At 34.6% G+C, this 24,116-nt stretch overlaps 1 protein-coding gene across 2 annotated transcripts; it reads left to right on the forward strand.

Moving 5' to 3' along the window:
- The first annotated feature begins 1,561 nt into the window (after positions 1-1,561).
- Positions 1,562-22,877, forward strand: Mer (ezrin/radixin/moesin family protein merlin). Of its 2 annotated transcripts, none has more exons than XM_090166390.1 (16): positions 1,562-1,782; positions 2,866-2,955; positions 3,378-3,506; positions 5,353-5,559; positions 7,121-7,272; positions 8,436-8,511; positions 8,571-8,705; positions 9,567-9,641; positions 9,708-9,821; positions 10,365-10,487; positions 10,550-10,681; positions 13,039-13,124; positions 14,660-14,762; positions 16,076-16,374; positions 16,439-16,598; positions 22,609-22,877. In XM_090166390.1, exons 2-16 carry the CDS (start codon positions 2,869-2,871, stop codon positions 22,657-22,659), a joined length of 1,929 nt encoding a protein of 642 aa, XP_090022516.1. In that variant the 5' UTR covers positions 1,562-1,782; positions 2,866-2,868; the 3' UTR covers positions 22,660-22,877. The 2 variants fall into 2 exon arrangements, with proteins under 2 accessions (XP_090022516.1, XP_090022517.1); XM_090166391.1 differs by having other exon boundaries at positions 1,562-1,769; positions 2,848-2,955.
- The last annotated feature ends 1,239 nt before the right edge of the window (positions 22,878-24,116 follow it).

The following is a 24,116-nucleotide window of genomic DNA, read 5'->3' on the forward strand; positions in this document are numbered from 1 at the left end:
GTTATTAAACACAATAAAGAAAGAAAAAATATCTAATACTTATTGAAATGGTCTATTAAAGAGGTCCGAAATTTGGAATAGTTTTTAAGGGAAATAATTTCTTGGGGCAAATCTCTAATTTCAATTCAGTTTTAATTTCACACTTTACAATTTTTGCTCTTGTTTTCTTTAGTATTCAAATTCCGCATTTGTTCTCTCATTATGTTATTTCGTACTTTGTACCTGTTCACATCATTCAGTAGCTTTTTTCTAGGATCCTTGTTCAGTACCGATGCTCAAACTTTTACCCATTTTAAATTTAAAAATACCCTGAAAATTCCCATAAAAAACAACGATTTAAAAAATGTAGTTAAATTATCACAGTTTTTTCTTTATTTTTTACAAAGAAAAAGACACTCATATTAGAAGGTAGGTATGCAATTCGCTTACTAAGGGACGAAAACAATATTTTTGTCTGCTCCAAAAGGTCTCGACATAAGCAAAACCAGTTTTCCACTTACGGCAAACTTAGTTACACTTTGTCAAAAAGGGAAATTATATTTCATGGTAGATTATTTTCAAAATTCTTAAATACCCTTATATTTCCCGTGAAATGATCAAAATACCCTCATTTTACCCATTACCCTCAATCTCGAAAAAAAATCCCTATCGTGGTCAATTTTACGCGAAAAAGGGTAAAATACCCTCAAAGTGGAAGCACTGAATGATTGCATCGTCTGCAATTGCCTTATTTATACCCCCGCGGGATGACGCGTCGAGAGTAGCGGAACCGCTCTACGGCCTCTCATTGGCTGAAAGTTCCCAGGCCATAGACGGCAGCATTCTAGTTACCTATGAGATTTCTATGCTCGCAGCTCGCTGCCATTTTATTTTAGCCGAGCGCCGAGCTTTTCTTCGGAAAAAAGTGTACTATTTTCCAATTTCCTGACATTAACTAAATTTTTTTTTATTAACACGCATGGATTTTTTTAAAATAATATTTAATCAATAATTGGGGTGTAAAGAGCCCACAATTGTTTATGAAAATTGTGGGCTCTTTACACCCCAATTATTGATTAAATATTATTTAAAAAAAAATCCATGCGTGTCTCTCTGTTAATAAAAAATTTTTAGTTAAACAATTTCCAGGGAAATGATAAATTCTTTTAATATTTATATTTCCTGACATTATCGTAACACCTTCGCTACGTTCAGTAAGAGTCATCGGACCTGCAGCGGTATCTGAACCGTTGCATATCGTTTGCAGCGTTACGTCAAGAGCTACTGAACGATTTTCTGTACTCATGCAATCGATTAAACGCCATTAACGTTGTGACGTCACGCTACAAATGAACCGGCTCCCCCAGCAGGTTGAAATGGGTTTCAAGCGGTTAGTGGACTGTTTGGTCCCATCTACTCTCAAAAAAAAACACACCCACACGCTGACGTCGATGGCAACCAAAAGAGTGTGTAGAGATTACTTTTGTTCGCGACAGTTTTTCAGCTAGGTGTCTGAGGCTATAGCTGACACCATATATATTAAGTCCCTTAAAAAATAACAAAAAAATACATATGGCGGCGCTCATCGATGTTTTGTTATCAGACGGAGCGAATTTAATTTGAATAGCATTGTTTTTAAGATGTTAAATGTAGATCTAGCATTTAAGGTGTGGTAAACTAATTGTTTATAACTTAAACACAAGTTTCAATGGTTTAATTTTTTAAATTGTGTTGAAAATGTTCAAAAGACATTCTCATGGGAATAAGGACAAATGCTGTTAAGAATTGAGGTATATTGTTAAAGTTGAGTTGTCACTTATGTTGTATGGATTTTTGGTTTCTAAGCTGCTTTCAGATGAGCTTTTATGTTCTAGTTGGTGTTTGTAGTTCGTTAAACTACTATTTCATGTTACTATAAATATGTCTTTTTGAATCTGAAACATGTAGTGATAGAGCTGTCTTCAGAGCCATCTGAGTTCTTAGGGTGGGTTTGGAAGTGGTAACAGGGAAAAGAAAAGATCTAAACTATGGAAAGACTTTATAATACAATGACTGATGGTAAACCAGTTGTGAATATGTAGTGGAGTACGTGGTGTATGTTTCAGATCTGTAATTATCAGCTAGGGTAATACTCAAGGCACCACCCTAGACCCAACTTATTTAATGACTTTTAATGCCTTTCATTCAATTGGTTTTAATTGTGGCTTTTTCAAATTATTCATGTTGTGCTTGCCAGGTTGTGAACCTTCTTTTCTGTTATACTACACCACAGCTATTTATATATTATTAGGGTGTTTGTTTATTGGAATAGGCAGTCTTTTCAACTGGAGAAAGAATTATATCATAGGAAAAGAAATACTGTATTGGGAAAACAAATTAAATGCAAATTTCACGTTATGTTTTAAATGTTTAATAAGACTTATTTATATTGGTTAACAATTATATAATATGAAATATTTCATGACATTGTACAGCTTGAAAACCATTTTTCTTTTGATTTTAGTGTCTGTTGCTTACCCTTAATGGGTAGTTTGAAGAAATTTAATAAAAGTTATTTATCCTCCTTCATAATGGTTTATTCTTAAATTTATTTTACAGATCAGCTTGTATTATATAGTATGTTTATAGATAAAATTTTACATAGGTTTAGCAAGATATTTTATTTTTCTATTTTATCAGTACATGGCTCAGTGAAAAGGTTTTTATCAAATGCCCCCATTCCTACAAGCTTTTACTGTCTCATGATTTTATTTATTTTTAGCTCTCTAGGTTTTCACTACTTATATTAATCATCTTTGCTTTATTTGTTCTTTTAAAGATTACCTATTTCACTACTATTTTAATTTTGTTTATTGATCTTATTTTTAGCTATAGGTATAACTAAAGAAAATGCCGTTTAAGAAGAGCACCAAGTCGGGAAAGGTGTTCAATGTCAAAGTTACGACAATGGATGCTGAGTTGGAATTCCATTTGGATGTGAGTTGTTTTCCCACTTTAATTCGAATGAAATCACTTTTATTAGTAGTTCTATTTTATTCTTATTCATCAATCCTTAAAAGAAATTTTCCACCAGTGAAATCCTATTGCCCAGACCACTTGGTTTTTCCTACCCTCAGGGCCGTGCAGAGGTATCCTGGGGCCCAGGGTCAAACTTACTCGCGGGCCCCTTGAGCCCCGAAACTTTGCCTCGAGTTATCTTGATTTGCACCCCCCCGCCCCTTGAGCTTCTTTGATGGGCCCTACGGTGACGCGCTTCCCCTTCCTGGGCCCTTTTCATCTGGGCCACAGGGATTTTGCCCCCCCCTGCCCCCCCTCCTCTGCACGCCCCTGCCTACCCTGCCAAAAATGGCTAGTACCATACCACAAAATTGAAAAAATCTTCAAAATCTTTTGTTTAGCACAAAGCCATGGGAAGAGATCTCTTTGACTTAGTTTGTCGAACAATTGGTCTTAGAGAAATTTGGTATTTTGGTTTGCAGTATGTGGATTCCAAAGGTTTCGTGGCTTGGCTCAAGCTTGATAAGAAAGTAAGTTTTCCCTGTATTTATTTTCTTGATTAATGTTATGAGTATAGTACAAGTGATGGTAATTCAATGTTTTGTTTTGTTGAATTGCTTAATTCTGTGTTTCATAAAGTAACAATGAAGGTATTTTCATTAATGAAATTTTGTTCATGGGATGTGAATTAAATTGTCACTTCAAACTCCGTGACAAAAAACATCTTTTTAGATAGAAAACTGGAGCTGGTGGAATGGATTTTTTTTGCATTTGATAATCTATAGCTTGTACCTCATGGTCACACGATTTTGTTTACATGGCTACCTTTTCACAACAGCTCAAGAAATATAAGAATTCCATTTACGGTCTACTTATCCTATGTTTCGTTTTGAAACCAGTGATGGGCGCACTTATCTCATCTTGAGTGGTTATTCTCATTTTGAGTGAAATTGAGCTGCAAAATATCTTTTCAAAAGAGCGTAAAACGGAAATGAGAAGAGTAAAAAATTTGCTACTATAAATAGAGCTAAAAGAGAGGAGTAAAAATTTTACCACTCAATAAGGAACAAAATTTTTGCTGCTCAGTAAAGCGTCAATTTCACTTTCTCATTTAAAGCACGATTTTTTGTTCAGAATCAATTAAACTGCAGTGCTTAAAGTCTCCTAAGCCCCTAACGACGTAGCCAATAGCGATTCAAGAGATACATAAAATAGACTGAGCCAATAAGTCATTTTTACCATTCCGAGTGAATTAAATTCAACAGATTTTTACAAATTTTGGAGCAAGTTTATGATAATTGTAAAAATTAATTCCAAAATCTCAAAATCAGCTAAAAAAACCAAAATCAACACTAAAATTGTACTCAGAAATCTCAAAATCAGCTAAAAATTCTAAATCAGTTCGAGATTCAAAATCCTGTACTCAAAACTTGGAAGAGTTCAACCTAGGAGGATTCAAGTGTACCTGGAGAAGAAATTTGTATTCCCTCAACCAATACCTCGCGGTTCGTCTACGGCTGTCGCTGGGGGAGTCGAACACTTGGACATAACGTTTTTAGCGCCACCTACAAAGCTTCAGAGTAATCTAGGAGTTACCAAAAAATTCGTCTGCTAGACAGTATTTCGAACTTTAACGGTTTTTAGTTTAGGCCAAGTCGAAGAAAGTTGCCAGAAAACTATATAATTTCAAAGAAAGTTGCAATGAATGTTAAGTTAAATTTAATTATGGGGAAATATAGCGATTCTAGGTGCCATAAAAATATAATTTTTTATCCGAATCCTATACCGGGCAGAAATGGCAAAAACTAACCGCTATAATTCAAACTAGAAATAGAAGAAGAAAAAACCTCAACGTGTGGTCATACATGTAGTTCACTAGATGGCTCCATTGTAGTTTTATGTCCAAGGGTTTGAGGCTTTGAGCAGGCTCTCCCGTGGCCCCCCGAATTCTTCTCCAGGTACACTTGAATCCTCCTAGGTTCAACCCCTTGATTGAGTCTGAAAATAATCTTAGAAATGTGTTTTGGGCAGTTTAGCCTTGAACTATTTCATTTATTTTTCAAATGGGGGAGCCATAATATAAATTGGTGAAATCTTCAAAACTGAGAAACAAGCGACGCAAACTTTAAAATTGTAAGGAAATGTAAAATAAATGTACTTGAAAAATAAATGTCTAAAAGGTAATTTATAACATAGGAGATATTTAATAAAAAATAATAAACTACACTTTGCCGGCATATAAATCGCATTTGTAATATTCAAACTTCAATTTTTAGTGCGTGCAATAAATAATTTGCTATGCAGGGAACAGTTTTTGTTCTTTTCACATCTATACAACTAATTTAAGTTTTGATGTTTCCCCATTTTTATTTTCAGCTGCAAGAACAGGATGTCCAGAAAAAAAGTCAAATGCCATTCATGTTTTTAGCCAAATTCTATCCTGAAGATGTTGGTGAAGAATTGGTGCAAGAGATAACGCAACACCTTTTTTTCTTACAAGTGAAACAAGCAATTTTAAATATGGATATATACTGCCCTCCTGAAGCGTCTGTTCTTTTGGCCTCTTACGCAATTCAGGCAAAAGTAAGTTTTTATTATTATATTATTTTCCAAGTGTAGGTATCAGGGTTGTTTGATTTAAATCAAGTTGATTTAAATCAAGTTGATTTAAATCGCGATTTTAATCAAATGATTTTTTTTAAATCGTTGATTTAAATCAGTTCCTATAAAAGATTATTTAAAAGGTATTAAATTTCCATAAATGAGAGATTTACTATTGAATTATTATATTTTAGACCAATTGTGTCATTATATTGCACTATTACCTATCACCACCACGATCCCTTCCCCACCTCATTTTTGGTTCTTTGAAAATAATGGACTCTCCCAGGCTGAGAAATAAGGAATTGTTTTAAACTGGACCTGTGGCCAGTAGAGCCTAGATAGTTTAATTAAAAAACTGGCCACTGGCCACTTACCATTTTTAACCTTCAAAATCAGGCTTTCATCATTTATGGTCAAATTATCTACTCTTGAGTCTTGACAATATGTGCTAGGGCATAGGCTTAGTAGGTTAGTTATTATGGGTATTTCAAAATTTTGGAGTGATAAAACTTGGATGAAAAATATACTAACACCCCATTCAATTAATTTTTAAACTGGCCCAGCTAATTTTTAAACTGGCGATTGGCCTGTGATAGTGCCTTATTTCTCACACTGTAAATTAGTTTTACTTTTCAAGGTTACTCCTGTGATACAAATATACTTATTTCTTCGAATAAATATTTTTTGACATGATAAAACTGTCTACTATTGAATATTATTTATACAAAAATAAAAATTATATCAATAAGCTTATATATTGTTTTTAAAAAGTGACAAAAACCTAAAAATTAATAAACAATAAAAAAATCGATTAAAATCAAAAAAATATGGTAGGTATTAGTAGCTTAACATTGCCTTTTTAATGGACCGAAAATTTTGACTTGGCACAAAATTGTAATTTTGGTTATTGACAAACATAACTATTTAAAACACTGATGAAGTAAAAATTACCAATGTTTTTGGTGGTACATGAGCATGTAGGCCTTCTCGACTGAAAAACCACATAAGGCAATAACAAATAAGTACTTGGTGCAACATATTAGTTATAATTAGTGGTATAAGGTAAATCTTTTGAATTAGACTGGCCACCCGTTTTAGCTTAGCCCTACCAACCTGTCAGGTTTTGGGTGGGTTTGGGTTACTTCAAAACCCTTCCCCACCCAAATGACAGCAAGTATTTAGCTTGTCACCGTATAGGGTTACTTTTGGCTACCCTACCTTGAATGCTAGTTTTGTAATGAAACTTAAAACATTAATTGATACATATAATTGATATCAAACTATGCTTACAAGGGTAGTTTAGATAGTAATTCACTACTATATTGTTAAAATGGACACAAGGTTGTTTTTAATTGATGCTGCAAAAAAAGGAAAATGCAAAAGACACAAACAAGTGAATATAAGGAACCAGGTAAGACCCACCAAGTTCCCTAAATTCTAAATCTTGGTGATGCCATATGTAGTTACTATGTAGGTTGTTAGAAATTTGAAAGGTAATCATTATTATAATCCAAGTATTTGCTCTTTTGTTCTTTTGAAGTATGGTGATTACGATGAATCCATTTATAAGCCAGGAATGTTAGCCAATGAAGATCTCCTTCCTCAACGGGTGATTGACCAGTATCAAATGACTCCTGAAATGTGGGAAGAAAGAATTAAAATTTGGTATGCAGATCACAGAGGGATGACCAGGTCTGATATTTTACAAATAAATATTGTTACATTATTTTGTAATTAAGCTTGATTCCCTTTTCCACGGGCACTAATAGAGGAAGATTTATGAACTAGATTAGGATTAGTTTTGTATCTTTAGGGGAAGAGGAAAGAGGGGTGGTGACCAGGCTGGATTTTTACCCAAAAAAGGGGAATAAAAAAGTTATATATCTTTGCCTAAAGGCTCTGGGCAGTAACTCGGAATAACAATGGGAACTTGGCAGTATTACATCATACAAATAATAATAATCTTACCTAAGGCACCACTTTAGGCCCAATTCATCTAGCGACTTCTAATGTCATTACGTCATATGGCTAGGTTATATTGAGTAGGATGGTGGTGGGTGGCAAACCCTTCATGGGGTGGCTGAGTGGTTAGCACTTTCGCCACGCAGCAAGAGGAGCTGGATTTGATCCCAGCTTGTGAAAAACTTGGAACTACTGCTTAGAGTTAGCAAGTTCTTTCCCCACTGGTTAAGAGATTTTCCCTCAGTTCTTAAGTTTACAATTTGCATAAAAACTTGTAGAGGTGGCATGAAAGGCTTGACAGCACCCTCCTACGCATTGTAACTCGGCCACCTGTTTAAAGTCACCAGATGACTTGGGCCTAAGGTGGTAGCTGGTGCCTAAACAAAAGCCGATATTGTCCGATTCTGGTATCAGGAAAAACATTAAAAAAAAAGAAAGTACTCGATTAACTAATGATAATATTTTATTTGATTGGCTGCGCCACATACGTCAAACTTCAGTAGCTAGAGCATACCTTTTTTTAGACTTGGTTATGAGTGCAAACTAATAAAAAACAACGATATGCAATTTCTGTTGTATCAAGTAAAATGAAAAGAAAAAACATTCGGATATGATCTTGCAAACGTTTTTAATGAAAAATTATAATAAAATGGTATGACAGTGCACTGAACCATCTGTTACAATGATTTCATCATACACTACTGTTATGGTAGATAACTTTGTTAATATTGGCTAATATTATTGGCCTCGAATAGCCGATATATAATTAACACTAACAAATATTTATTAACCCTTTATGGTTTTTCAACTTTTTCTGTGAATTATCACTATAACCTAGGCTTATATGGCAATTGTGGTTTTAGCAATCCAAGGTTTTATTATATTTAATGTAGAGATGAAGCAGAGATGGAATATCTGAAAATTGCCCAAGATTTGGATATGTATGGCGTAAACTACTTTCCCATTAGCGTAGGTTTAATTTTTTTTGTCCCTGGTGGAATTTAATTTAAAATTTTTGTTCTTTCTAGAACAAGAAGGAGAGTGAATTATGGTTGGGGGTCACTGCTTTGGGTCTCAATATTTATGAGAAGAACAATAAACTTTCTCCAAAGATTTCATTTCAATGGAGTGAAATAAGGAATATTTCTTTCGACGACAAAAAAGTTAGTTTGCCCAAAAGTTTATAATATAGCTCTTTCAATGGATCCAACTGATAAATGAAACATGTATCTTCTGTATAGTCTTTGGATAATTTTACGATTTCACTAGGTACGATTCCAGAATTCCCACCAGAATGGGGCTGGGGGGGTCGTAGCGTATGTGCGGCGCCGTCAGGTGCCAACATATAAGAAAAAAGTGTGGTGTTGGTGGATACACGACGAAACTAAAATATTACTAATCCCCAAAAATTACAACTTTTTTAAATTAAGTTAATTTAAAAAATTATCATTTGCGGCCCCAAAAAAATTAACTTCGTAATCTCCGGATCAAGTTCTACATTATCCACCAAAAAAAATAAAAAAAAACCTGAGGCCGCTGTAGTTTAATTTTGCCCTAACGTTTATCTGTGGCAGGGCTAGCTGTTGCAATGCAGGCTATGAACATATCTTATTATTACTTGTATTACTCCTTTTTGGGATGTAAAAGTTACACTGTGTAAATATGATATTTATAAATCATATTTTACAATGCAGTAGTTTTATAAACTCGTTATATGATGTAGTTGATTTCGTAGCATATTCTGTTCTAAAAATCTATTAAGCACGTCAGTGGGAGCCAGTGAAGGTACATGTTTCAATATTATTAGCAGTGTAGGGCAATGAATATTTCTCTTATAACTAATGGTTTCTCTTATTCCTTGAATGTCATGAACTTTAATTGGAGTGACGCTATAGCTTCTTATTATAATTTCTTCAGCATTATCCGTATGAATTGCCCTCTGGTTTTGAAAGGAGCTTATATTGTCAACCAAAGTCCTTAGACAGTCAAAATTGCTTTCATTTAAACTACAATTATCTTTTTAGTTTACAATTAAACCAGTGGATAAAAACACTCCACTTATTCAGTTTTACTCTTCTAAGATCAGGATGAACAAAGTGGTAATTTACTTCATTTTACTGAATTAGTTTTTCTTTATTTCTACTAAAAGCCATTTTTTTTTTAAGATTCTTGATCTTTGTATTGGTAATCATGATTTATTCATGAGGCGAAGGAAACCAGATTCCATGGAAGTTCAACAAATGAAAGCCCAAGCCAAAGAGGAAAAAGTTAGGAGACAAGTTAGTGCCTTATAGTTTTTTTCCCATTAAATGCAATTTTCTAAATGCGTAAAACCCAGTGTTACATCATTTAAAACTGTTTGTTGAAGAACCAGTTCCACCCTGATTACGTTTTAAAAATTGATCAAGCCTCTTAAATAATATAACACTTAAATTTAACCAACAAGTGCGTATAAATACCCTAATGGGTTTTTCTGTTTCCGTGTGAATATTTATGGCTAAAAATTTTATGCCAGTTTCTTTTACAAAGTCTCGCCTATACCTTACCCATTGGCAGAAAATACAAAACAACCATTTAATATTTTTTAACGCGGTTTCTGCCATTCGAGGTATCATTTCATGGTCCTTCCATCAAATATAAAACTTTTTGTTGATCCTTTAAACCCTAATCCTCAGTTTATTTTAGTTTTCCCAAATTACTGGTAAAGAATGTTTCATCCCAGTAATAAGTTAGCTTGTAGTAGCCATCTACATAAATCCCAATTCTTTAAAACAGTATGTGTACTGTATTTATCTATTTTTTAATTTACTGATAACTTGTAGGTAGAGCGAAACAAGTTAGCCAGGGAGAAGCAGCTTAGAGAAGAAGTGGAACGAGAAAAGGCAGATTTGGAAAGAAGACTTCTTCAGTATCAGGAGGAAGCCAGACTGGCTCAAGAAGCTTTAGTAAGTTTTACTTGGTAGTTCTTCTCAAATTTTTTTGTGATTTTTCTTATCTATTTTTTTAGAAACGTTCCGAAGAAACGGCAGAACTTCTTGCAGAAAAAGCCAGAATAGCGGAAGAAGAAGCAGTACTTTTAACACAAAAAGCAGCTGAAGCAGAATCTGAAATACAACGAATTAAATTAAGTGCTATCAAGGTTCGATACATAATTTTTTTGTTCTTGCCCTTCCTTTGTGTATATAGATTCATACAGCCATTTTAGAGTTACAGTACAAATATTTTAAATTTTTTTGACTTTATTAATTAATTAATTAATTTAGACTAAGTACTTTTGATTTGAGAACAGAGGTTCCTGATTGAAGGTTTTGTATTGAAGCGATTACCCGCTTCAAACATCTCAAATGTCAACGTAGTATTATTAGCTAAAAAGTTGGCAATTTTCAACCAAGTAAAAATATGTTGTTGTGAAAGGTCAACACCTATAAAATTAATAATCTTATCTTTGGTGTCAAAATAGGGAACATAAAACCATCTATATTGTACCACAAAAATGGCTATATCTTAGGAATTTGGTTAGCTGTTTTTCTGGACATCCAGGGGGCTTTTGATACAGTCTCTAAGGCTGTCATTCTTAAGGCTGCTAAACGTTTTGGTATCAATTACACGCTGTGTCTTTGGATCGACTCTATGTTGACTGATCTGGTCGTGATGGCTTCCCTGCTTGACGAATCACTGAGGGTCACCACTAGCCGGGGCTGCCATCAGGGGGGGTGTTCTTTCACCGCTGTGGTGGTGCCTGGTTGTGGACCAACTCTTGGTGAGGCTAAACAGGGATGGCTGTCGCGGCTTGGTTAAGCTGACAATGTTGCAATGATCATTACTGGGAAGTTCCCAGGAAAAATTTCAGCTATGATGAGAAAAGCTCTCATCTCTGTGGAATGCTGGTGTAGGGATGTTGGTCTCACCGTCAATCCTGACAAGAGTCCCAGGGTTGGCAAAAAACCGGCTTTTTTTAAAATTGAAAAATCCAGTATGGTTAAAACCGGCTGTAACCTGTGGTTTAAACTGGTTAAAACCATTAATAAAAAATGATCAAATTCCTTATATCAAGCCCTCATTGCTCAAATTTCCCGATTTAAAAATTACGTTTTTGCGCGTGACAGTACCTTTACATTGTGAGGTATAGCAGACTTATTTACCCGCTTTTATACCCTAACATGGCAGCGTATTTTCACGCGCAAAATTAATTTTAAGATACCCTAATTGCTTATATGTTAGCTCTCATTACTTGCGACAAAAAGTGAAGGTTAAGTTTTGTCAATGTTTCTAATTAATTTCTCAATTTTTTTTATAAAAAAAAAGTGGTTTTAACCATGAATTTTATTTGGTGGTTAAATCAGGCTTAAACCAGGGTGATTTAATCCAGTCTGGCTGGCTCTTGCCAACCCTGGACAAGACCAGCCTGATTCCTTTCACTCGGAGGAAGGTACAGGACCATCTTGGTCAAATCAACTGAGGTAAAATACCTCGGTGTTATTCTCGACAGTAAACCAACATGGAAGCCACATCTTGATCTCAGTATCAGGAAGGTAAAAATGTTATTCTGGAGAGTAAGGGGTACCATAAGCAAGTCTTGGGGTCTTAGCCCAAAGGTTGTGTATTGGATCTATACCATGATAATCGGGCCTATGCTGACGTATGCAGCAGTGGTTTGGTGGCCGAAGGTAGTGCTTAAGTCAGTTCAGGCTGAACTACGCACTGTGCAAAGGCTGGCCTGTGTCAGCATTACTGGAGCTATGAGAACAGCCGCAAGCGTTTCTCGGGAGGTGCTCCTGAATATTCTACCGCTTCATCTTTATATAGAGGAGGTTGCAATTATGAGTGCCTATCGGTTACTACATAATGTTTGGTGGAGGTCTGCTAATTGGGAGTGCAGCCACACCAAATTGTTTCGGAAATATTCTGGCCATTTACCGATCTTATTGATGGGTTCTGACAACATGGCTGCAAAGTTACACTTTGAAAAGCAGTTTTTGTGTTTACTTTCCAAGTCGTCTGACTTTCATAAAGTTACACTACTCTCCCAATGGAATTCAAAAAAGTTATTTTAGCTTGCCCAACTTTTCACTTTTTCAAGTCTTATTTTGTCAGTGAAAAAGACGTCTATTTTTTTCGCGCCAACGCTATTTGTACGTTTTCGGTGACGCTCTACAATTTTCTCATTGACAATTTTCTTATAGCACCTAGCGGTTAAAATTTAAATTTTAAAAATGTGAAACTATTTTTCGATTTAGATGCAATTTTGGTAGAAAGTGTCCCCCGGCACGTATAATTTACAGTACAAATTTCAACTTTCTAGAACACATTGTTTTTGAAAAAATCACTTTTTCGAGCAAAAAAAAACAGCCTGTAGAAAGAGTGCTTATTTTGACAATTTTCTGGGTTTTTTTGTGTAAATTATTAGTGCAAGGACTTCTTTTGGAAATGTGGTTCTATCATTTGGTATTTAAATTGTAAGAATATATGTAAAATGTGATATTAATTATATTTCAGACTGAAGAAGAAAAGGTTATGATTGAAAGAAAAGCGCAGGAAGCAGAATTCTTGGCTACAAGAATGGTGAAAGAATCTGAAAAAAGGTAAATTTGTACAATAATTATACAATTCCTTTTTAACTTTAACTTGATATAGAAGATGAAATATATGGTATATAAATTGCCTTAAAAACATTAATTGCTCTTTTGATAATTGAAAAGTCTGATCTTTTGGGCTTTTTGCTTAGAGCAGATTCCACATTTCAATCTGTTAAAAGGCAGATTGCATGAAGTAGAATTTATCTTCGATGAAGGTTAATGCTAAAGAATCCTGTTAATTTTTTTTGACTAGAAGTACTGTTCTAAATGACTTTCATGTTCTAGTTAGGGATACACTGATATATCGGCTTATTTTTCTAATATCGTATATAACTGGTATTAGAAAAATATTTTCAGAAAACGATTTAAAAATAGGAAAATTCTTGATTAACTAATGATAATATTTTATTTGATTGGCTGCGCCATGGACGCCAGACTCCAGATCATTCCTTTTTTTAGACAGGGGGTTACAAGTCTAAACAAATAAATAGCATCGATATTGGATTTGTGATAGAAAATATGTAAAATGAAAAGAGACAAATTCGGATATGCTCATGCAAACTTTTAATGAAAAATTTTAATAAAATGGTATGACAGTGTACTGAACCGTTTTTTACAATAATTTTATCATAAACACTACTCTTATGATAGATAACTTTGTTAATATTGTCCGATGTTATTGGCCACGAATAGCCGATATATCGGCTGTACCCATATCGGTGAATTCTTAGTTTTAGTGGTATGTCCACTTTATAATGATGTTTTACATTTGAACCAAATTGATAAGACATTTCTGCGAGTTCACATGTTATGTATTTTAATGTTCTCATTTTTCAGAACTGTGGTGGTTTTTGCTGTTAGAGGTGAATAATATAACTGATTTAGTGAACAGTAGATTTAGAAAAAATCTTACAAAAGGGTTAAACAAAGTTTATTTACTATCAATTATAACATGAAATTCACAAATTAAGAGTTTGATCGAATGTTTAAAATAATAATATCTTGTATTTGTCACCCACAGGAGCTGCATAAGATAATGCAAGTTCCCCATTACTTTTGTAGGGTAATTACAATTAGAGGACCATAAGAGGAAAAAATATAGAAAAATTAAGGTTACTGACCAAATTACGCCACCTCTAGTTTTAAACTGATTCAATGGTAATTTTGGTATAGGAATCTAAATATGTTTGTTGCCACTCTAGCAGATGGCCAGAACCCCTTTAAAAGTGACCGCCATCTTATTTTTTTACGTATTTTAGCTGTTATAGACATAACTTTACGGCTGATACTGTTTTGGACTTAGGTAACGTTATAAAGAGAGCCAATGTCTATCGAATGGTCTATTATACGTAGTGGCGCGTTAAATACTTGCGGCGCCATATAAAGGTGAAATTCGCCGTAGGGCGGCCATTTTGGAATTTTTGTATTCTATTTTACTTATTTCTAACTCTACAATAAAAATTGGAGGGCATTTCATTTTCTATTTAAAGATACATTTTATCTTACTTTGCACAGTATTTATTATTTTTTTTAAATTATAGAGCCAAAGAAGCGGAACATTTGAAACAGGAATTAATCAAAGCCCGCATGGCTGAAAAACTAGCCAAAGATAAACTTGTAGATATCCTAAAAAATCCATATACAGTAAGTGAACCTTTTGAAAATCCTAAATTATTTTACTGTTCAGTTTATAAATTATCTATTTAATTTATCTGGTTAATTATTAGTGAAAAAGTTTGTCTCCTTACACTTATTTACCCTTCATTGAACTTTATGTTAGCCTACTGTATGAGAAGGCGTTGGGTGCGAGTTGTCATATTTCTCACACCTTTAAACTGCTTGAATATTAGGCTAAGAACTTAATATAGACTAGCATTTTAGGATTTGTACGGGAATTAATTTAGACTTGACTTTGGGGATTTGTACGAGACTTACAGTGGTTATAAAACTTTACTTTTAGAACTAATTTACATTCTAAAAATAAAATATGCAAAAATTTTTGAAGTTTTCTCTGGTCAGTTCCAATCTTTTGAAAAATTGGCGTACACGACTGCATTTGTTGATAATGTGTGTGTCATTAGAGTCACATCTGTTTTTTTCCAGTGTATTCAACAACAAACACTGGAAGAAAATTAATATAAAAATTACTACTTAGTCAAGTCTCATACAAGTTCCCAAAATAAGTTTTCTAAAATCAGTTTAATATAGTCTTAAACAAGTCTTTTAATCTTCAATTTTGAACCAATTGCAACACTTTATCACGACTAATTCAAATCCCCCTAATTTTCATACAAGACTGAAATGAGTTTTATTTAACTCCATAAAAGTAAACCTCTTTAATGGATTTAAATAAGTCTTATTTAAGACATAAAAAAAGTCATCTGTTACTTAAATAGTGCCTTAAAGTCCTTGACCCTTATTGAAGACTGAAGTAAGCCTTCCATTTTGGTAAGGGAAGTAAATATAAGTGAATAACCATCGAGGTAAGTGTAACAAGCTGTATTGCCTTACTGGACTAGGTATTCCACAAAACTCATGAGAGCTGAAATCCACTCGTACTCTAAAGTTATATTTTCCTTGATATTTCTTTAATTAATAATAATTATAGTATAAAATCGCTAAAAAAATTGTTTTTATGAATTAAGAGTTTTTAGACTTGCTTGAGTTATATAGGTTATAGCTTAAAAAAATGTGCTAATAATAATTTTGAGGACCCTGTACAACAGCCCTAAATTTATAAGTTGTATGCTTACATTTTTTTAAACAATTTGTTACTAATGTAAGATGACACTTTTGTTAGTTTAAGATAATAATAATAATCAGCTAGGCTAATACCTAAGTCAACGAATGACTTTTAATGCCTTAAACAGGGTTACAATGCATAGGAGGGTGGTGGTGAGCCAACAGCTCCCTACACCAAATAAAATATTAGTATGTAATGTAATTAATTTTTATAGCTATACAATGGAAGTAATGATCATCGTAATTCAGTTCCTGCTGACTTGATCAGTGATTTACCTCATTTACAACAGTATCCTGATGAATGTGGAGGTGTAGCTGGAGGAAGTAGCAATGGAATTTCATACTCACATGGAAGATTAGATTCTGCAGATTTAATGGGCAACATACCAGGCCTGAATAGGTTAAGTGAGCATGAGATGCTCAATGGTATGGTTGGTAGTAATTCTGGAATGTCATGTGATCTCGTTACTGACTCTGATGTCGCGCAATTGTCATTAGAGATTGAAAGAGAAAGGTACAAGTCTTAAAATTTGAAGTTAATTGCTCTTTATATCTATTTTTAACTTTGTGATGTATAGAATGGAGTATTTGGAGAAGAGCCGATTTCTTCAAGAGCAGTTACAAGGTCTCAAAACAGAAATTGAGGTGCTCAAGGTTGAAGAAAAATTGACTCCCTATGATCGCATATATCGTGACTGTCTCATTCGTGGCGAAAATAAATACGAAACATTAAGAAAGGTAAGCCATGGACGTAGAAGTTATTTCTACAATTTTTCTATTTGTACAATTTACAAATATTCAATAAACATTTATCAGTACGCATGGCATACTAATACTAAAACTATCTATAGAAAACCTTTTATTTTTTTAAAATATCACCAATTTCCTAATTTACAAAGGATTATTTAATTATTATTATAAGTATAATTTTTAGAATTTACTGGGCCATACCATTTTTGTGTTTCCTGACCTTCTGCCCAAACAATGGTCTAATTAAATTCAATTAATTCAGTAAAGCATAGTTGTTAAAAGTGTTCTAATGTTGGCAACTATCTCTTGACTGGTCATTTTCTCCATTATTAAGTGGTTTGTTAAATATGGTTTTATTCCTATTAAAGGGAGTATGAACTAACATGTTTAGTTGGATCAACAAATTTCACGTTTCAGCCACCAGGTTTAACAGAAGCTAGAAATGATGGGTGAAGTGAACTACAGCGGCCTCATTGAATTTTAGGCAAAATTGCACTACAGGGTCATTCCAGGACAGATTTTCCCACTTGTTCACCCGACCATCGCCAAATTTCGTGAAAACTTGTTTTTAGGGTTATTTCGGCCGTAGAAGTCGATTCTGAAATTTTCATTAAGATTGGTTGAGCGGTTGCTGAGATACAGTGTAGTCACATTTTTGAAAATGACATTGAACCATACCATTAACCATTTTTTATCTCAGCTTCTACTTAACCCAAAAATTCGAAAGAGGGCTCATTTTAAAGGAATTGAAGAGCGCAATGTAAATACGCACTTAGGTTCATGCTATATATAAGATAAAATACAATAAATCAAGTTTTAAATAGTTGACCTTTGACCCTGAAAATAGCTCATTTTTAATTTTCAAAATTTAATTTTTCTCCGCATTCCCTATACGCGCTTTAGTTGCAATCAAAAAACTGCGAGGGTAATATTTTTTGTTTTCGAGAAAAAAAAATATTTTGAATACCCATCCTTAAAAAATATATAGAAATTTAACATTAGAATACCACACGCGACCTTATGGTTTTTGGTCGAACATTTCTCGGCTTCCCATTGGTCAAATTAGATCGGGTCAAAATTGCTTAGACTTAAAATTAAACGTAGAACACATTTCTAATTGGAACCATTTTTCTAATCCTAATGGTTATATATAACGATACAGCGCCAATTACTCAACATGTATTTTAAGTAAGAATTTTAAATTTGCAGGTTACATAGTGGGTGCAGGGGACAAATGTCAATGAAAATTTCAATGACCTTGAACCAGGTCTTCAAGGTCACTCAAATTTTATCTCGAGAGCCATTAGGATTAGAAAAATGGTTCCAATTAGAAATGTGTTCTACGTTTAATTTTAAGCAATTTTGACCCGATCTAATTTGACCAATGGGAAGCCGAGAAATGTTCGACCAAAAACCATAAGGTCGCGTGTGGTATTCTAATGTTAAATTTCTATATATTTTTTAAGGAGGGGTATTCAAAATATTTTTTTTCTCAAAAACAAAAAATATTACCCTCGCAGTTTTTTGACTGCAACTAAAGCGCGTATAGGGAATGCGGAAAAAAATTAAATTTTGAAAATTAAAAATGAGCTATTTTCAGGGTCAAAGGTCAACTATTTAAAACTTGATTTATTGTATTTTATCTTATATATAGCAAGAACCTTAGTGCTAATTTACATTCCGCTCTTCAATTCCTTTAAAATGAGCCCTCTTTCGAATTTTTGGGTTAAGTAGAAGCTGAGATAAAAAATGGTTAATGGTAGGGTTCAATGTCATTTTCAAAAATGTGACTACACTGTATCTCAGCAACCGCTCAACCAATCTTAATGAAAATTTCAGAATCGACTTCTACGGCCGAAATAACCCTAAATACAAGTTTTCTGGAATGACCCTACAGCGGCCTCATGTAATTTCGTGTTTTTTTTTGGTGAAGAATGTAGCACTTGACGCGTAGATTACGAAACTATTTTTTATTTGGGCCGCAAATGATAATTAAATTAATTAACTTAATGTTAAAAATGTACTAATTTTAGGGAATTACCGTGTTTTTGTATTTTTGGGTGGCGGAGAATGTAGCACTTGACGCGTAGATTACGAAACCAATTTTTTGGCGGCCGCAAATGATAATTTTTTAATCAACTTAACTTTGAAAAAAGGCGTCATTTTAGGAGTTTAGTAACGTTTTTCTAAAAAATATTTGCCTCGTGTATCCGTCGACACCACTTTTTTGACACGCCCCAGCCCCATTCCGCGCATTGACGGTGAGCCTGCTGTAATCGTACCTAGTGAAATCGTATCAACTTGAATAGGAACAAAAATGAGCAGAGGTTTGAAGCATTTAATTGACAGGAAAAGGTACAAGAGTTTCAAGGGTTGGGTGAATGCACCGAAGCCGCAGCTTCCAAAAAGGCCAAAAACACGTGTTTTCCTTGCGTATTGGCGCCTAACGGCGCCGCGCACTCACTTCGCTCAAGCGCTGGGGGCGCGCAGCGCCTCCCCAACCCCATACTAAAAAAAGCGATGGGCTATCTATAACGCGACCTAGACGACAGTACCAAGCCTTACGCATTAAGTATATACTTTTAATCTCAACCAGAAACAAAGTGGCCTAAAAATTGAAAACACCTAGAAAATGAACAAAAACTGTAATGGATTTGATAAAGTACGGGAATATCACTTTGTGGCCCAAAAATACAAAACACCGAGAAAATGAACAAAAACTGTAACTGATTTTATACAAAAAGGGAATATCACGTGGAATTCATTAGGACACCGAAACTGTGGTGTCGGCGAACATACGACGGAAATAAGTACAACAAAACACGTGCAAATGCCCAAAAATTATAAATTTAAAATTACATAAAAAATTAAATAATCATTTGCGGCCAAGGTCTATCAGGCGCAACCAAAATTAATATAAAATTCAATGAAAATGAGAAATTTTTAAAATAAAAAAAATTAAATTAAACAATTAAATACTCATTTGCGGCCAAAATAAAAAATACCCTCGGCATCTACGTGACAAGGTCTATCAGGCGCAACCAAAATTAATATAAAATTCAATGAAAATGAGAAATTTTTAAAATTAAAAAATTAAATTAAACAATTAAATACTCAATTAATTAATATCAAATTCGATGAGGCCGCTGTAGTACACTTCACCCGAATTTTATATTAATTTTGGTTTAATTTTTTAATTTTAAAAATTTCTCATTTTCATTGAATTTTATATTAATTTTGGTTGCGCCTGATAGACCTTGTCACGTGTTTCGTTGTACTTATTTCCGTCGTGTGTTCGCCGACACCACAGTTTCGGTGTCCTAATAATTTCCACGTGATATTCCCATACTTTATAAAATCAATAGTTCTTTCTATAAATGTTTTACGCTTACCCAACTTGTTAAAAGTATAAGTATAACATGTTGCTCTTACGTCACAAGACTGAGCTTTGGTGGAATTATCTTAGCACGCGCAATTTGCACGAGCGTTAGAAAATAGGAAGCTCCTCGTGATGCGAGCGCGTGCTCGTAGTGTTGGAGAAGGTAAATGCAGTGACGTAAGAGCTACATTAAAACAAGAAAGCCATGTTACTTTATAGTAAGAACTATTACAGTTTTTGTTCATTTTCTAGGTGTTTTGTATTTTTGGGCCACAAACGGTTATTTCAGGTTGATATTAAAAGTATATACTTGATGCGTAAGGCTTGGTACTGTCCTCTAGGTCGCGTTATAGATGGCCCATCGTTTTTTTTTAGTATGGGGTTGAGGAGGCGCCTCGCCCCCAACGCTTGAGCGAAGCGAGTGCGTGGCGACGTCAGGTGCCAATACGGGGAATCTCAAAGTGCGTCAGGCGCCAATACGGGGAGTTACAATTTAAGTTGATACGATTTCACTAATTACGATGTCACTAGTTACGATTACAGAAGACCCACCGTCAATGCTCGGAATGGGGCTGGGGCGCGTCAGAAAAGTTGTGTCGACGGATACACGACGGAACTATTTTTTAGAAAAACGTTACTAATCCCCTAATTTTTTTTAATTAAGTTAATAAAAAAAATCAGGGCCGGCAGGTGGTGTTCGGCTCGTGTGGGTAGTTGGCCGGTAGGGGGGAGAGCCTCTCCAGAAAAAGTGAAGAGGAAATTGAGGAATGACTTATAATAAACAGGATAACACCCACAAGCGTATATGAACTTACTTTCGATTTCTAGCACCCACTACTCGCTACTCTCATATCCTCTAAATCGAGAAGTGAAGAGGGGCTTCCGTTTAAATAAGCGACGATCTGCGGTTATATTACTAAAAAGCTATTAACAAGCAATAATTATGCAACATTGCGCTTTAAGGCTGAGTCCGTTATCTTCCAGGCAGGCCGTGATAGAATAGAACTAAAGCAAAGTTATAAAACGAACTAAAAAGGGGCATGACCAGGGGGACTTTACGCCACTAGTGTTTATTTTATAAATCGAAGTCGGACGTGCTAGCTTCTAAACAAACATTTGAAGTAACGCAGTACTCGCGACGCTAAATGAAATAGAAAATAAACATAGGCTTATTCATAAGCTCGTCTGGTCGAAGGTTAGTAAATTTTAGGCTGCGTCTGGTCGACGGCGGTAGCTACTATTTCTAGTAGACACTATTCTAAATCGAAACTGGACACTACGTACTTTGTTTGGATATTTATTTTACGTGGCGGTTCTTGTTGCTTAAAAGTTTTTGGAATAGCTTTTAATCGGCTTAACAACTATTTTCAGTCGGATCAGTCCATTAACCGAAAGTTCCGAAACCGTTCACCGTTCTTATACACATTAAAATTATAATAGTATGAAAAATTATAACACAAATCATTACCTGAATCTCTGAAGTTTTAAAATTTGTGAAACAAACTAACCGTTAAATTATAAAACACGGTCCTCATTTATTCCCTCAGTTAATAGAATTTGAGATACGTGAGACGTAGCTATGTTTTTAAACAGACACTACTCGTAAAAATAATACAATAAATCTAGGAGGTTGACGAAACAGTTCCTTAGAAACTATGAAGATATGCGTAGTGCGATACTCGAGAAGTCGGTTTCTAAACAAAATTTGACGAAGTGTTCAAGACTTCAAGTGTAGAAAAATATGAAACCATTTTCAATTTGAGCACTATTTTTCCAAATGCTGGAATAGAATATATTTTACCCACTTGGAATTTACCGTGTGGGTAGTGCTACCCACTATACCCACACCTTCCGCCGGCCCTGAAAAAAATTATAATTTGCGGCCCAATAAAATAACTTCGCAATCTACGCGTCACGCGCTACATTCTCCACAAAAAAAAACCCAAAAAACGGTAATCCCCAAAATAACTACTTTTAATTAAGTTAATTAAAAAAATATACGCGTCAAGTGCTACATTATCCGCCAAAAAAATTTAAAAAAACGGTAATTCCCTAAAATTACTACTTTTTTTTAAAATTAAGTTAATTTAAAAAATTATCATTTGCGGCCCAAAAAAATAGTTTCGTAATCTACGCGTCAAGTGCTACATTCTCCGCCAAAAAAGCGAAATTACGTGAGGCCGCTGTAGTTCAATTTTGCTGAAATGATTGGCACTGGTTACGTGAAAGAGCATGTTACCCGACTATTTCCATTTAATTCATACTCCCTTTAAAGAGCCATAGAATCGTCACAATTTGACCTATATCCTGGACCAGTCTCCGGAAATAAGGCAGATAAATTCCCAATTATGATTTCTAGTCTCTGTGAGTCTGCTCTCACTCAGTTCATGCGGATATTTGACTCTGTACCCACTTAAATAGGGTGAAATAACTGAGATACCAGCTATTCCTTAACAGTTATAAATGGGAACCATAAATTGTTTTGTGAAAAACAAAACGAGCAGACGATTTATTTAGTTCGTACTTTAATCATCGTACAATTGTGTTTCGCAAACAATACTATTAAATTTTTTAAAGTATATTTTCGATGCATTTAAAAAAATTTAATTTATTTTTCAGACTAAATCAGGAACTACAAAGGCCCGAGTTGCATTTTTTGAGGAGCTATAATTGAAAGAAAAGGACATAAGTGCCTTAAAATTTCAAGCATCAAGTATAAAGCCACTATTGGCTTGAGTGTTTTTTAAATATAATGTTTGTACATAAATGAAATTTTAGGTATTTTAACTTGTAAATGAAAAAAGAAATTGGTGCCAACTTATTTTTAGAAAATTCTATTTGTATAAATATTTTTGTAAGTATGCGGCAGCCTATTTACTTTCATCCAGTATACATTAAAATTAGTCATGTTAAGTTACAATTTTCCAATTATTTTCTAATGTAAGTTTTATTCAAAGCAAGATACCTTTCTAAACAAAAGACATATAAAACCCAAAAGTGTATCATAATGGTAAATTTTTCTCTGAAAACTTGTCGTGAAGTAGAAAGGCTGTGCAGTAAAATAGTTAATTTTCACCACCCCACCACCACCAAGTGACGTTTTAGAACGAATATCTACGCACGACTCTAGTCTAAAATAGAATGACCTTGAAGGCATCGTTGGGTTTACGTATTTGGTTCCAATTATAAAGATGTAGCTCGCCATAATATTATTTCAAATAACTTTGATTTTGACCAGATTTGAGCAATCAGAAGCCGATAATGAATTGAACCTGATTTCTGTAAGATTGGTTGAACAAAAATGTGAACTTCGTCGCTAAACGAGCTCAAGCATTCGAACCTGGGTTAATGCGGCCACAACGCAAGGTACTAACCACTATACGATCACGGCCATTCCGTCGCTGTGGTGTCAACAGAAACAAAACATAGATTTAAAGAAATTTTAAATGATAAATTTAAAACAAACGCGGGTATTGATGCCGTAACCAGGATTGCGGCCACAACGCAAGGTACTAACCACTATACGATCACGGCCATTCCGTCGCTGTGGTGTCGACTGAAACAAAAGTGTAAATTCAAAGAAATATATAATGATATATATATAAGACAAACGCGGGTATTGAAGCCGTGACCAGGATTCGAACCTGGATTATTTCGGCCACAACGCAAGGTACTAACCACTATTCGATCACGGCCATTCCGTCGCTGTGGTGTCAACAGAAACAAAACATGGATTCAAAGAAATTTGAAATGATCCATTTAAAACAAACGCGGGTATTGATGCCGTGACCCGGATTCAAACGTGGAAATAACATCCCTAGGCCCAGCGACGAGAATGTAAGTGTCATCAATATGTTGAAACACCACAGGGGACGATGTTAAGTCCGTGAGCATTATCCGACATATACGTTTGTCCGTTTCGAGTAAAGCGCAAAAAGGCTCAGACGATAGAACGTACAGCAAAGGATTGAATTGTGTAAAAGAGGGCAATAGGGAGAACGGGATAGCCGAACACATGTGGAGTTCTGGCGACGGACACGCCATCAAGTGCTAAGAAGCGGAAGTGTTGGAAAAAGAAAAAATTGGTTCAGACGGAACTTCAAAGAAAGCATTTTTATTGCTGACAG

This window comes from Leiobunum rupestre, chromosome 2 (genome assembly GCF_980474605.1).
Source record: "Leiobunum rupestre chromosome 2, qqLeiRupe1.1.hap1, whole genome shotgun sequence".
Taxonomy (NCBI): Eukaryota; Metazoa; Arthropoda; class Arachnida; order Opiliones; family Sclerosomatidae; genus Leiobunum; species Leiobunum rupestre.

Bases quoted from the DNA above. Each gene is read 5' to 3' on its own strand.
- Mer (XM_090166390.1), top strand. From the start codon at position 2,869: ATGCCGTTTAAGAAGAGCACCAAGTCGGGAAAGGTGTTCAATGTCAAA. The intron at 8,706-9,566 runs GTTAGTTTGCCC...TTATCTTTTTAG, and splicing joins TTTCTTTCGACGACAAAAAA to TTTACAATTAAACCAGTGGA. The intron at 10,488-10,549 runs GTAAGTTTTACT...CTATTTTTTTAG, and splicing joins GACTGGCTCAAGAAGCTTTA to AAACGTTCCGAAGAAACGGC.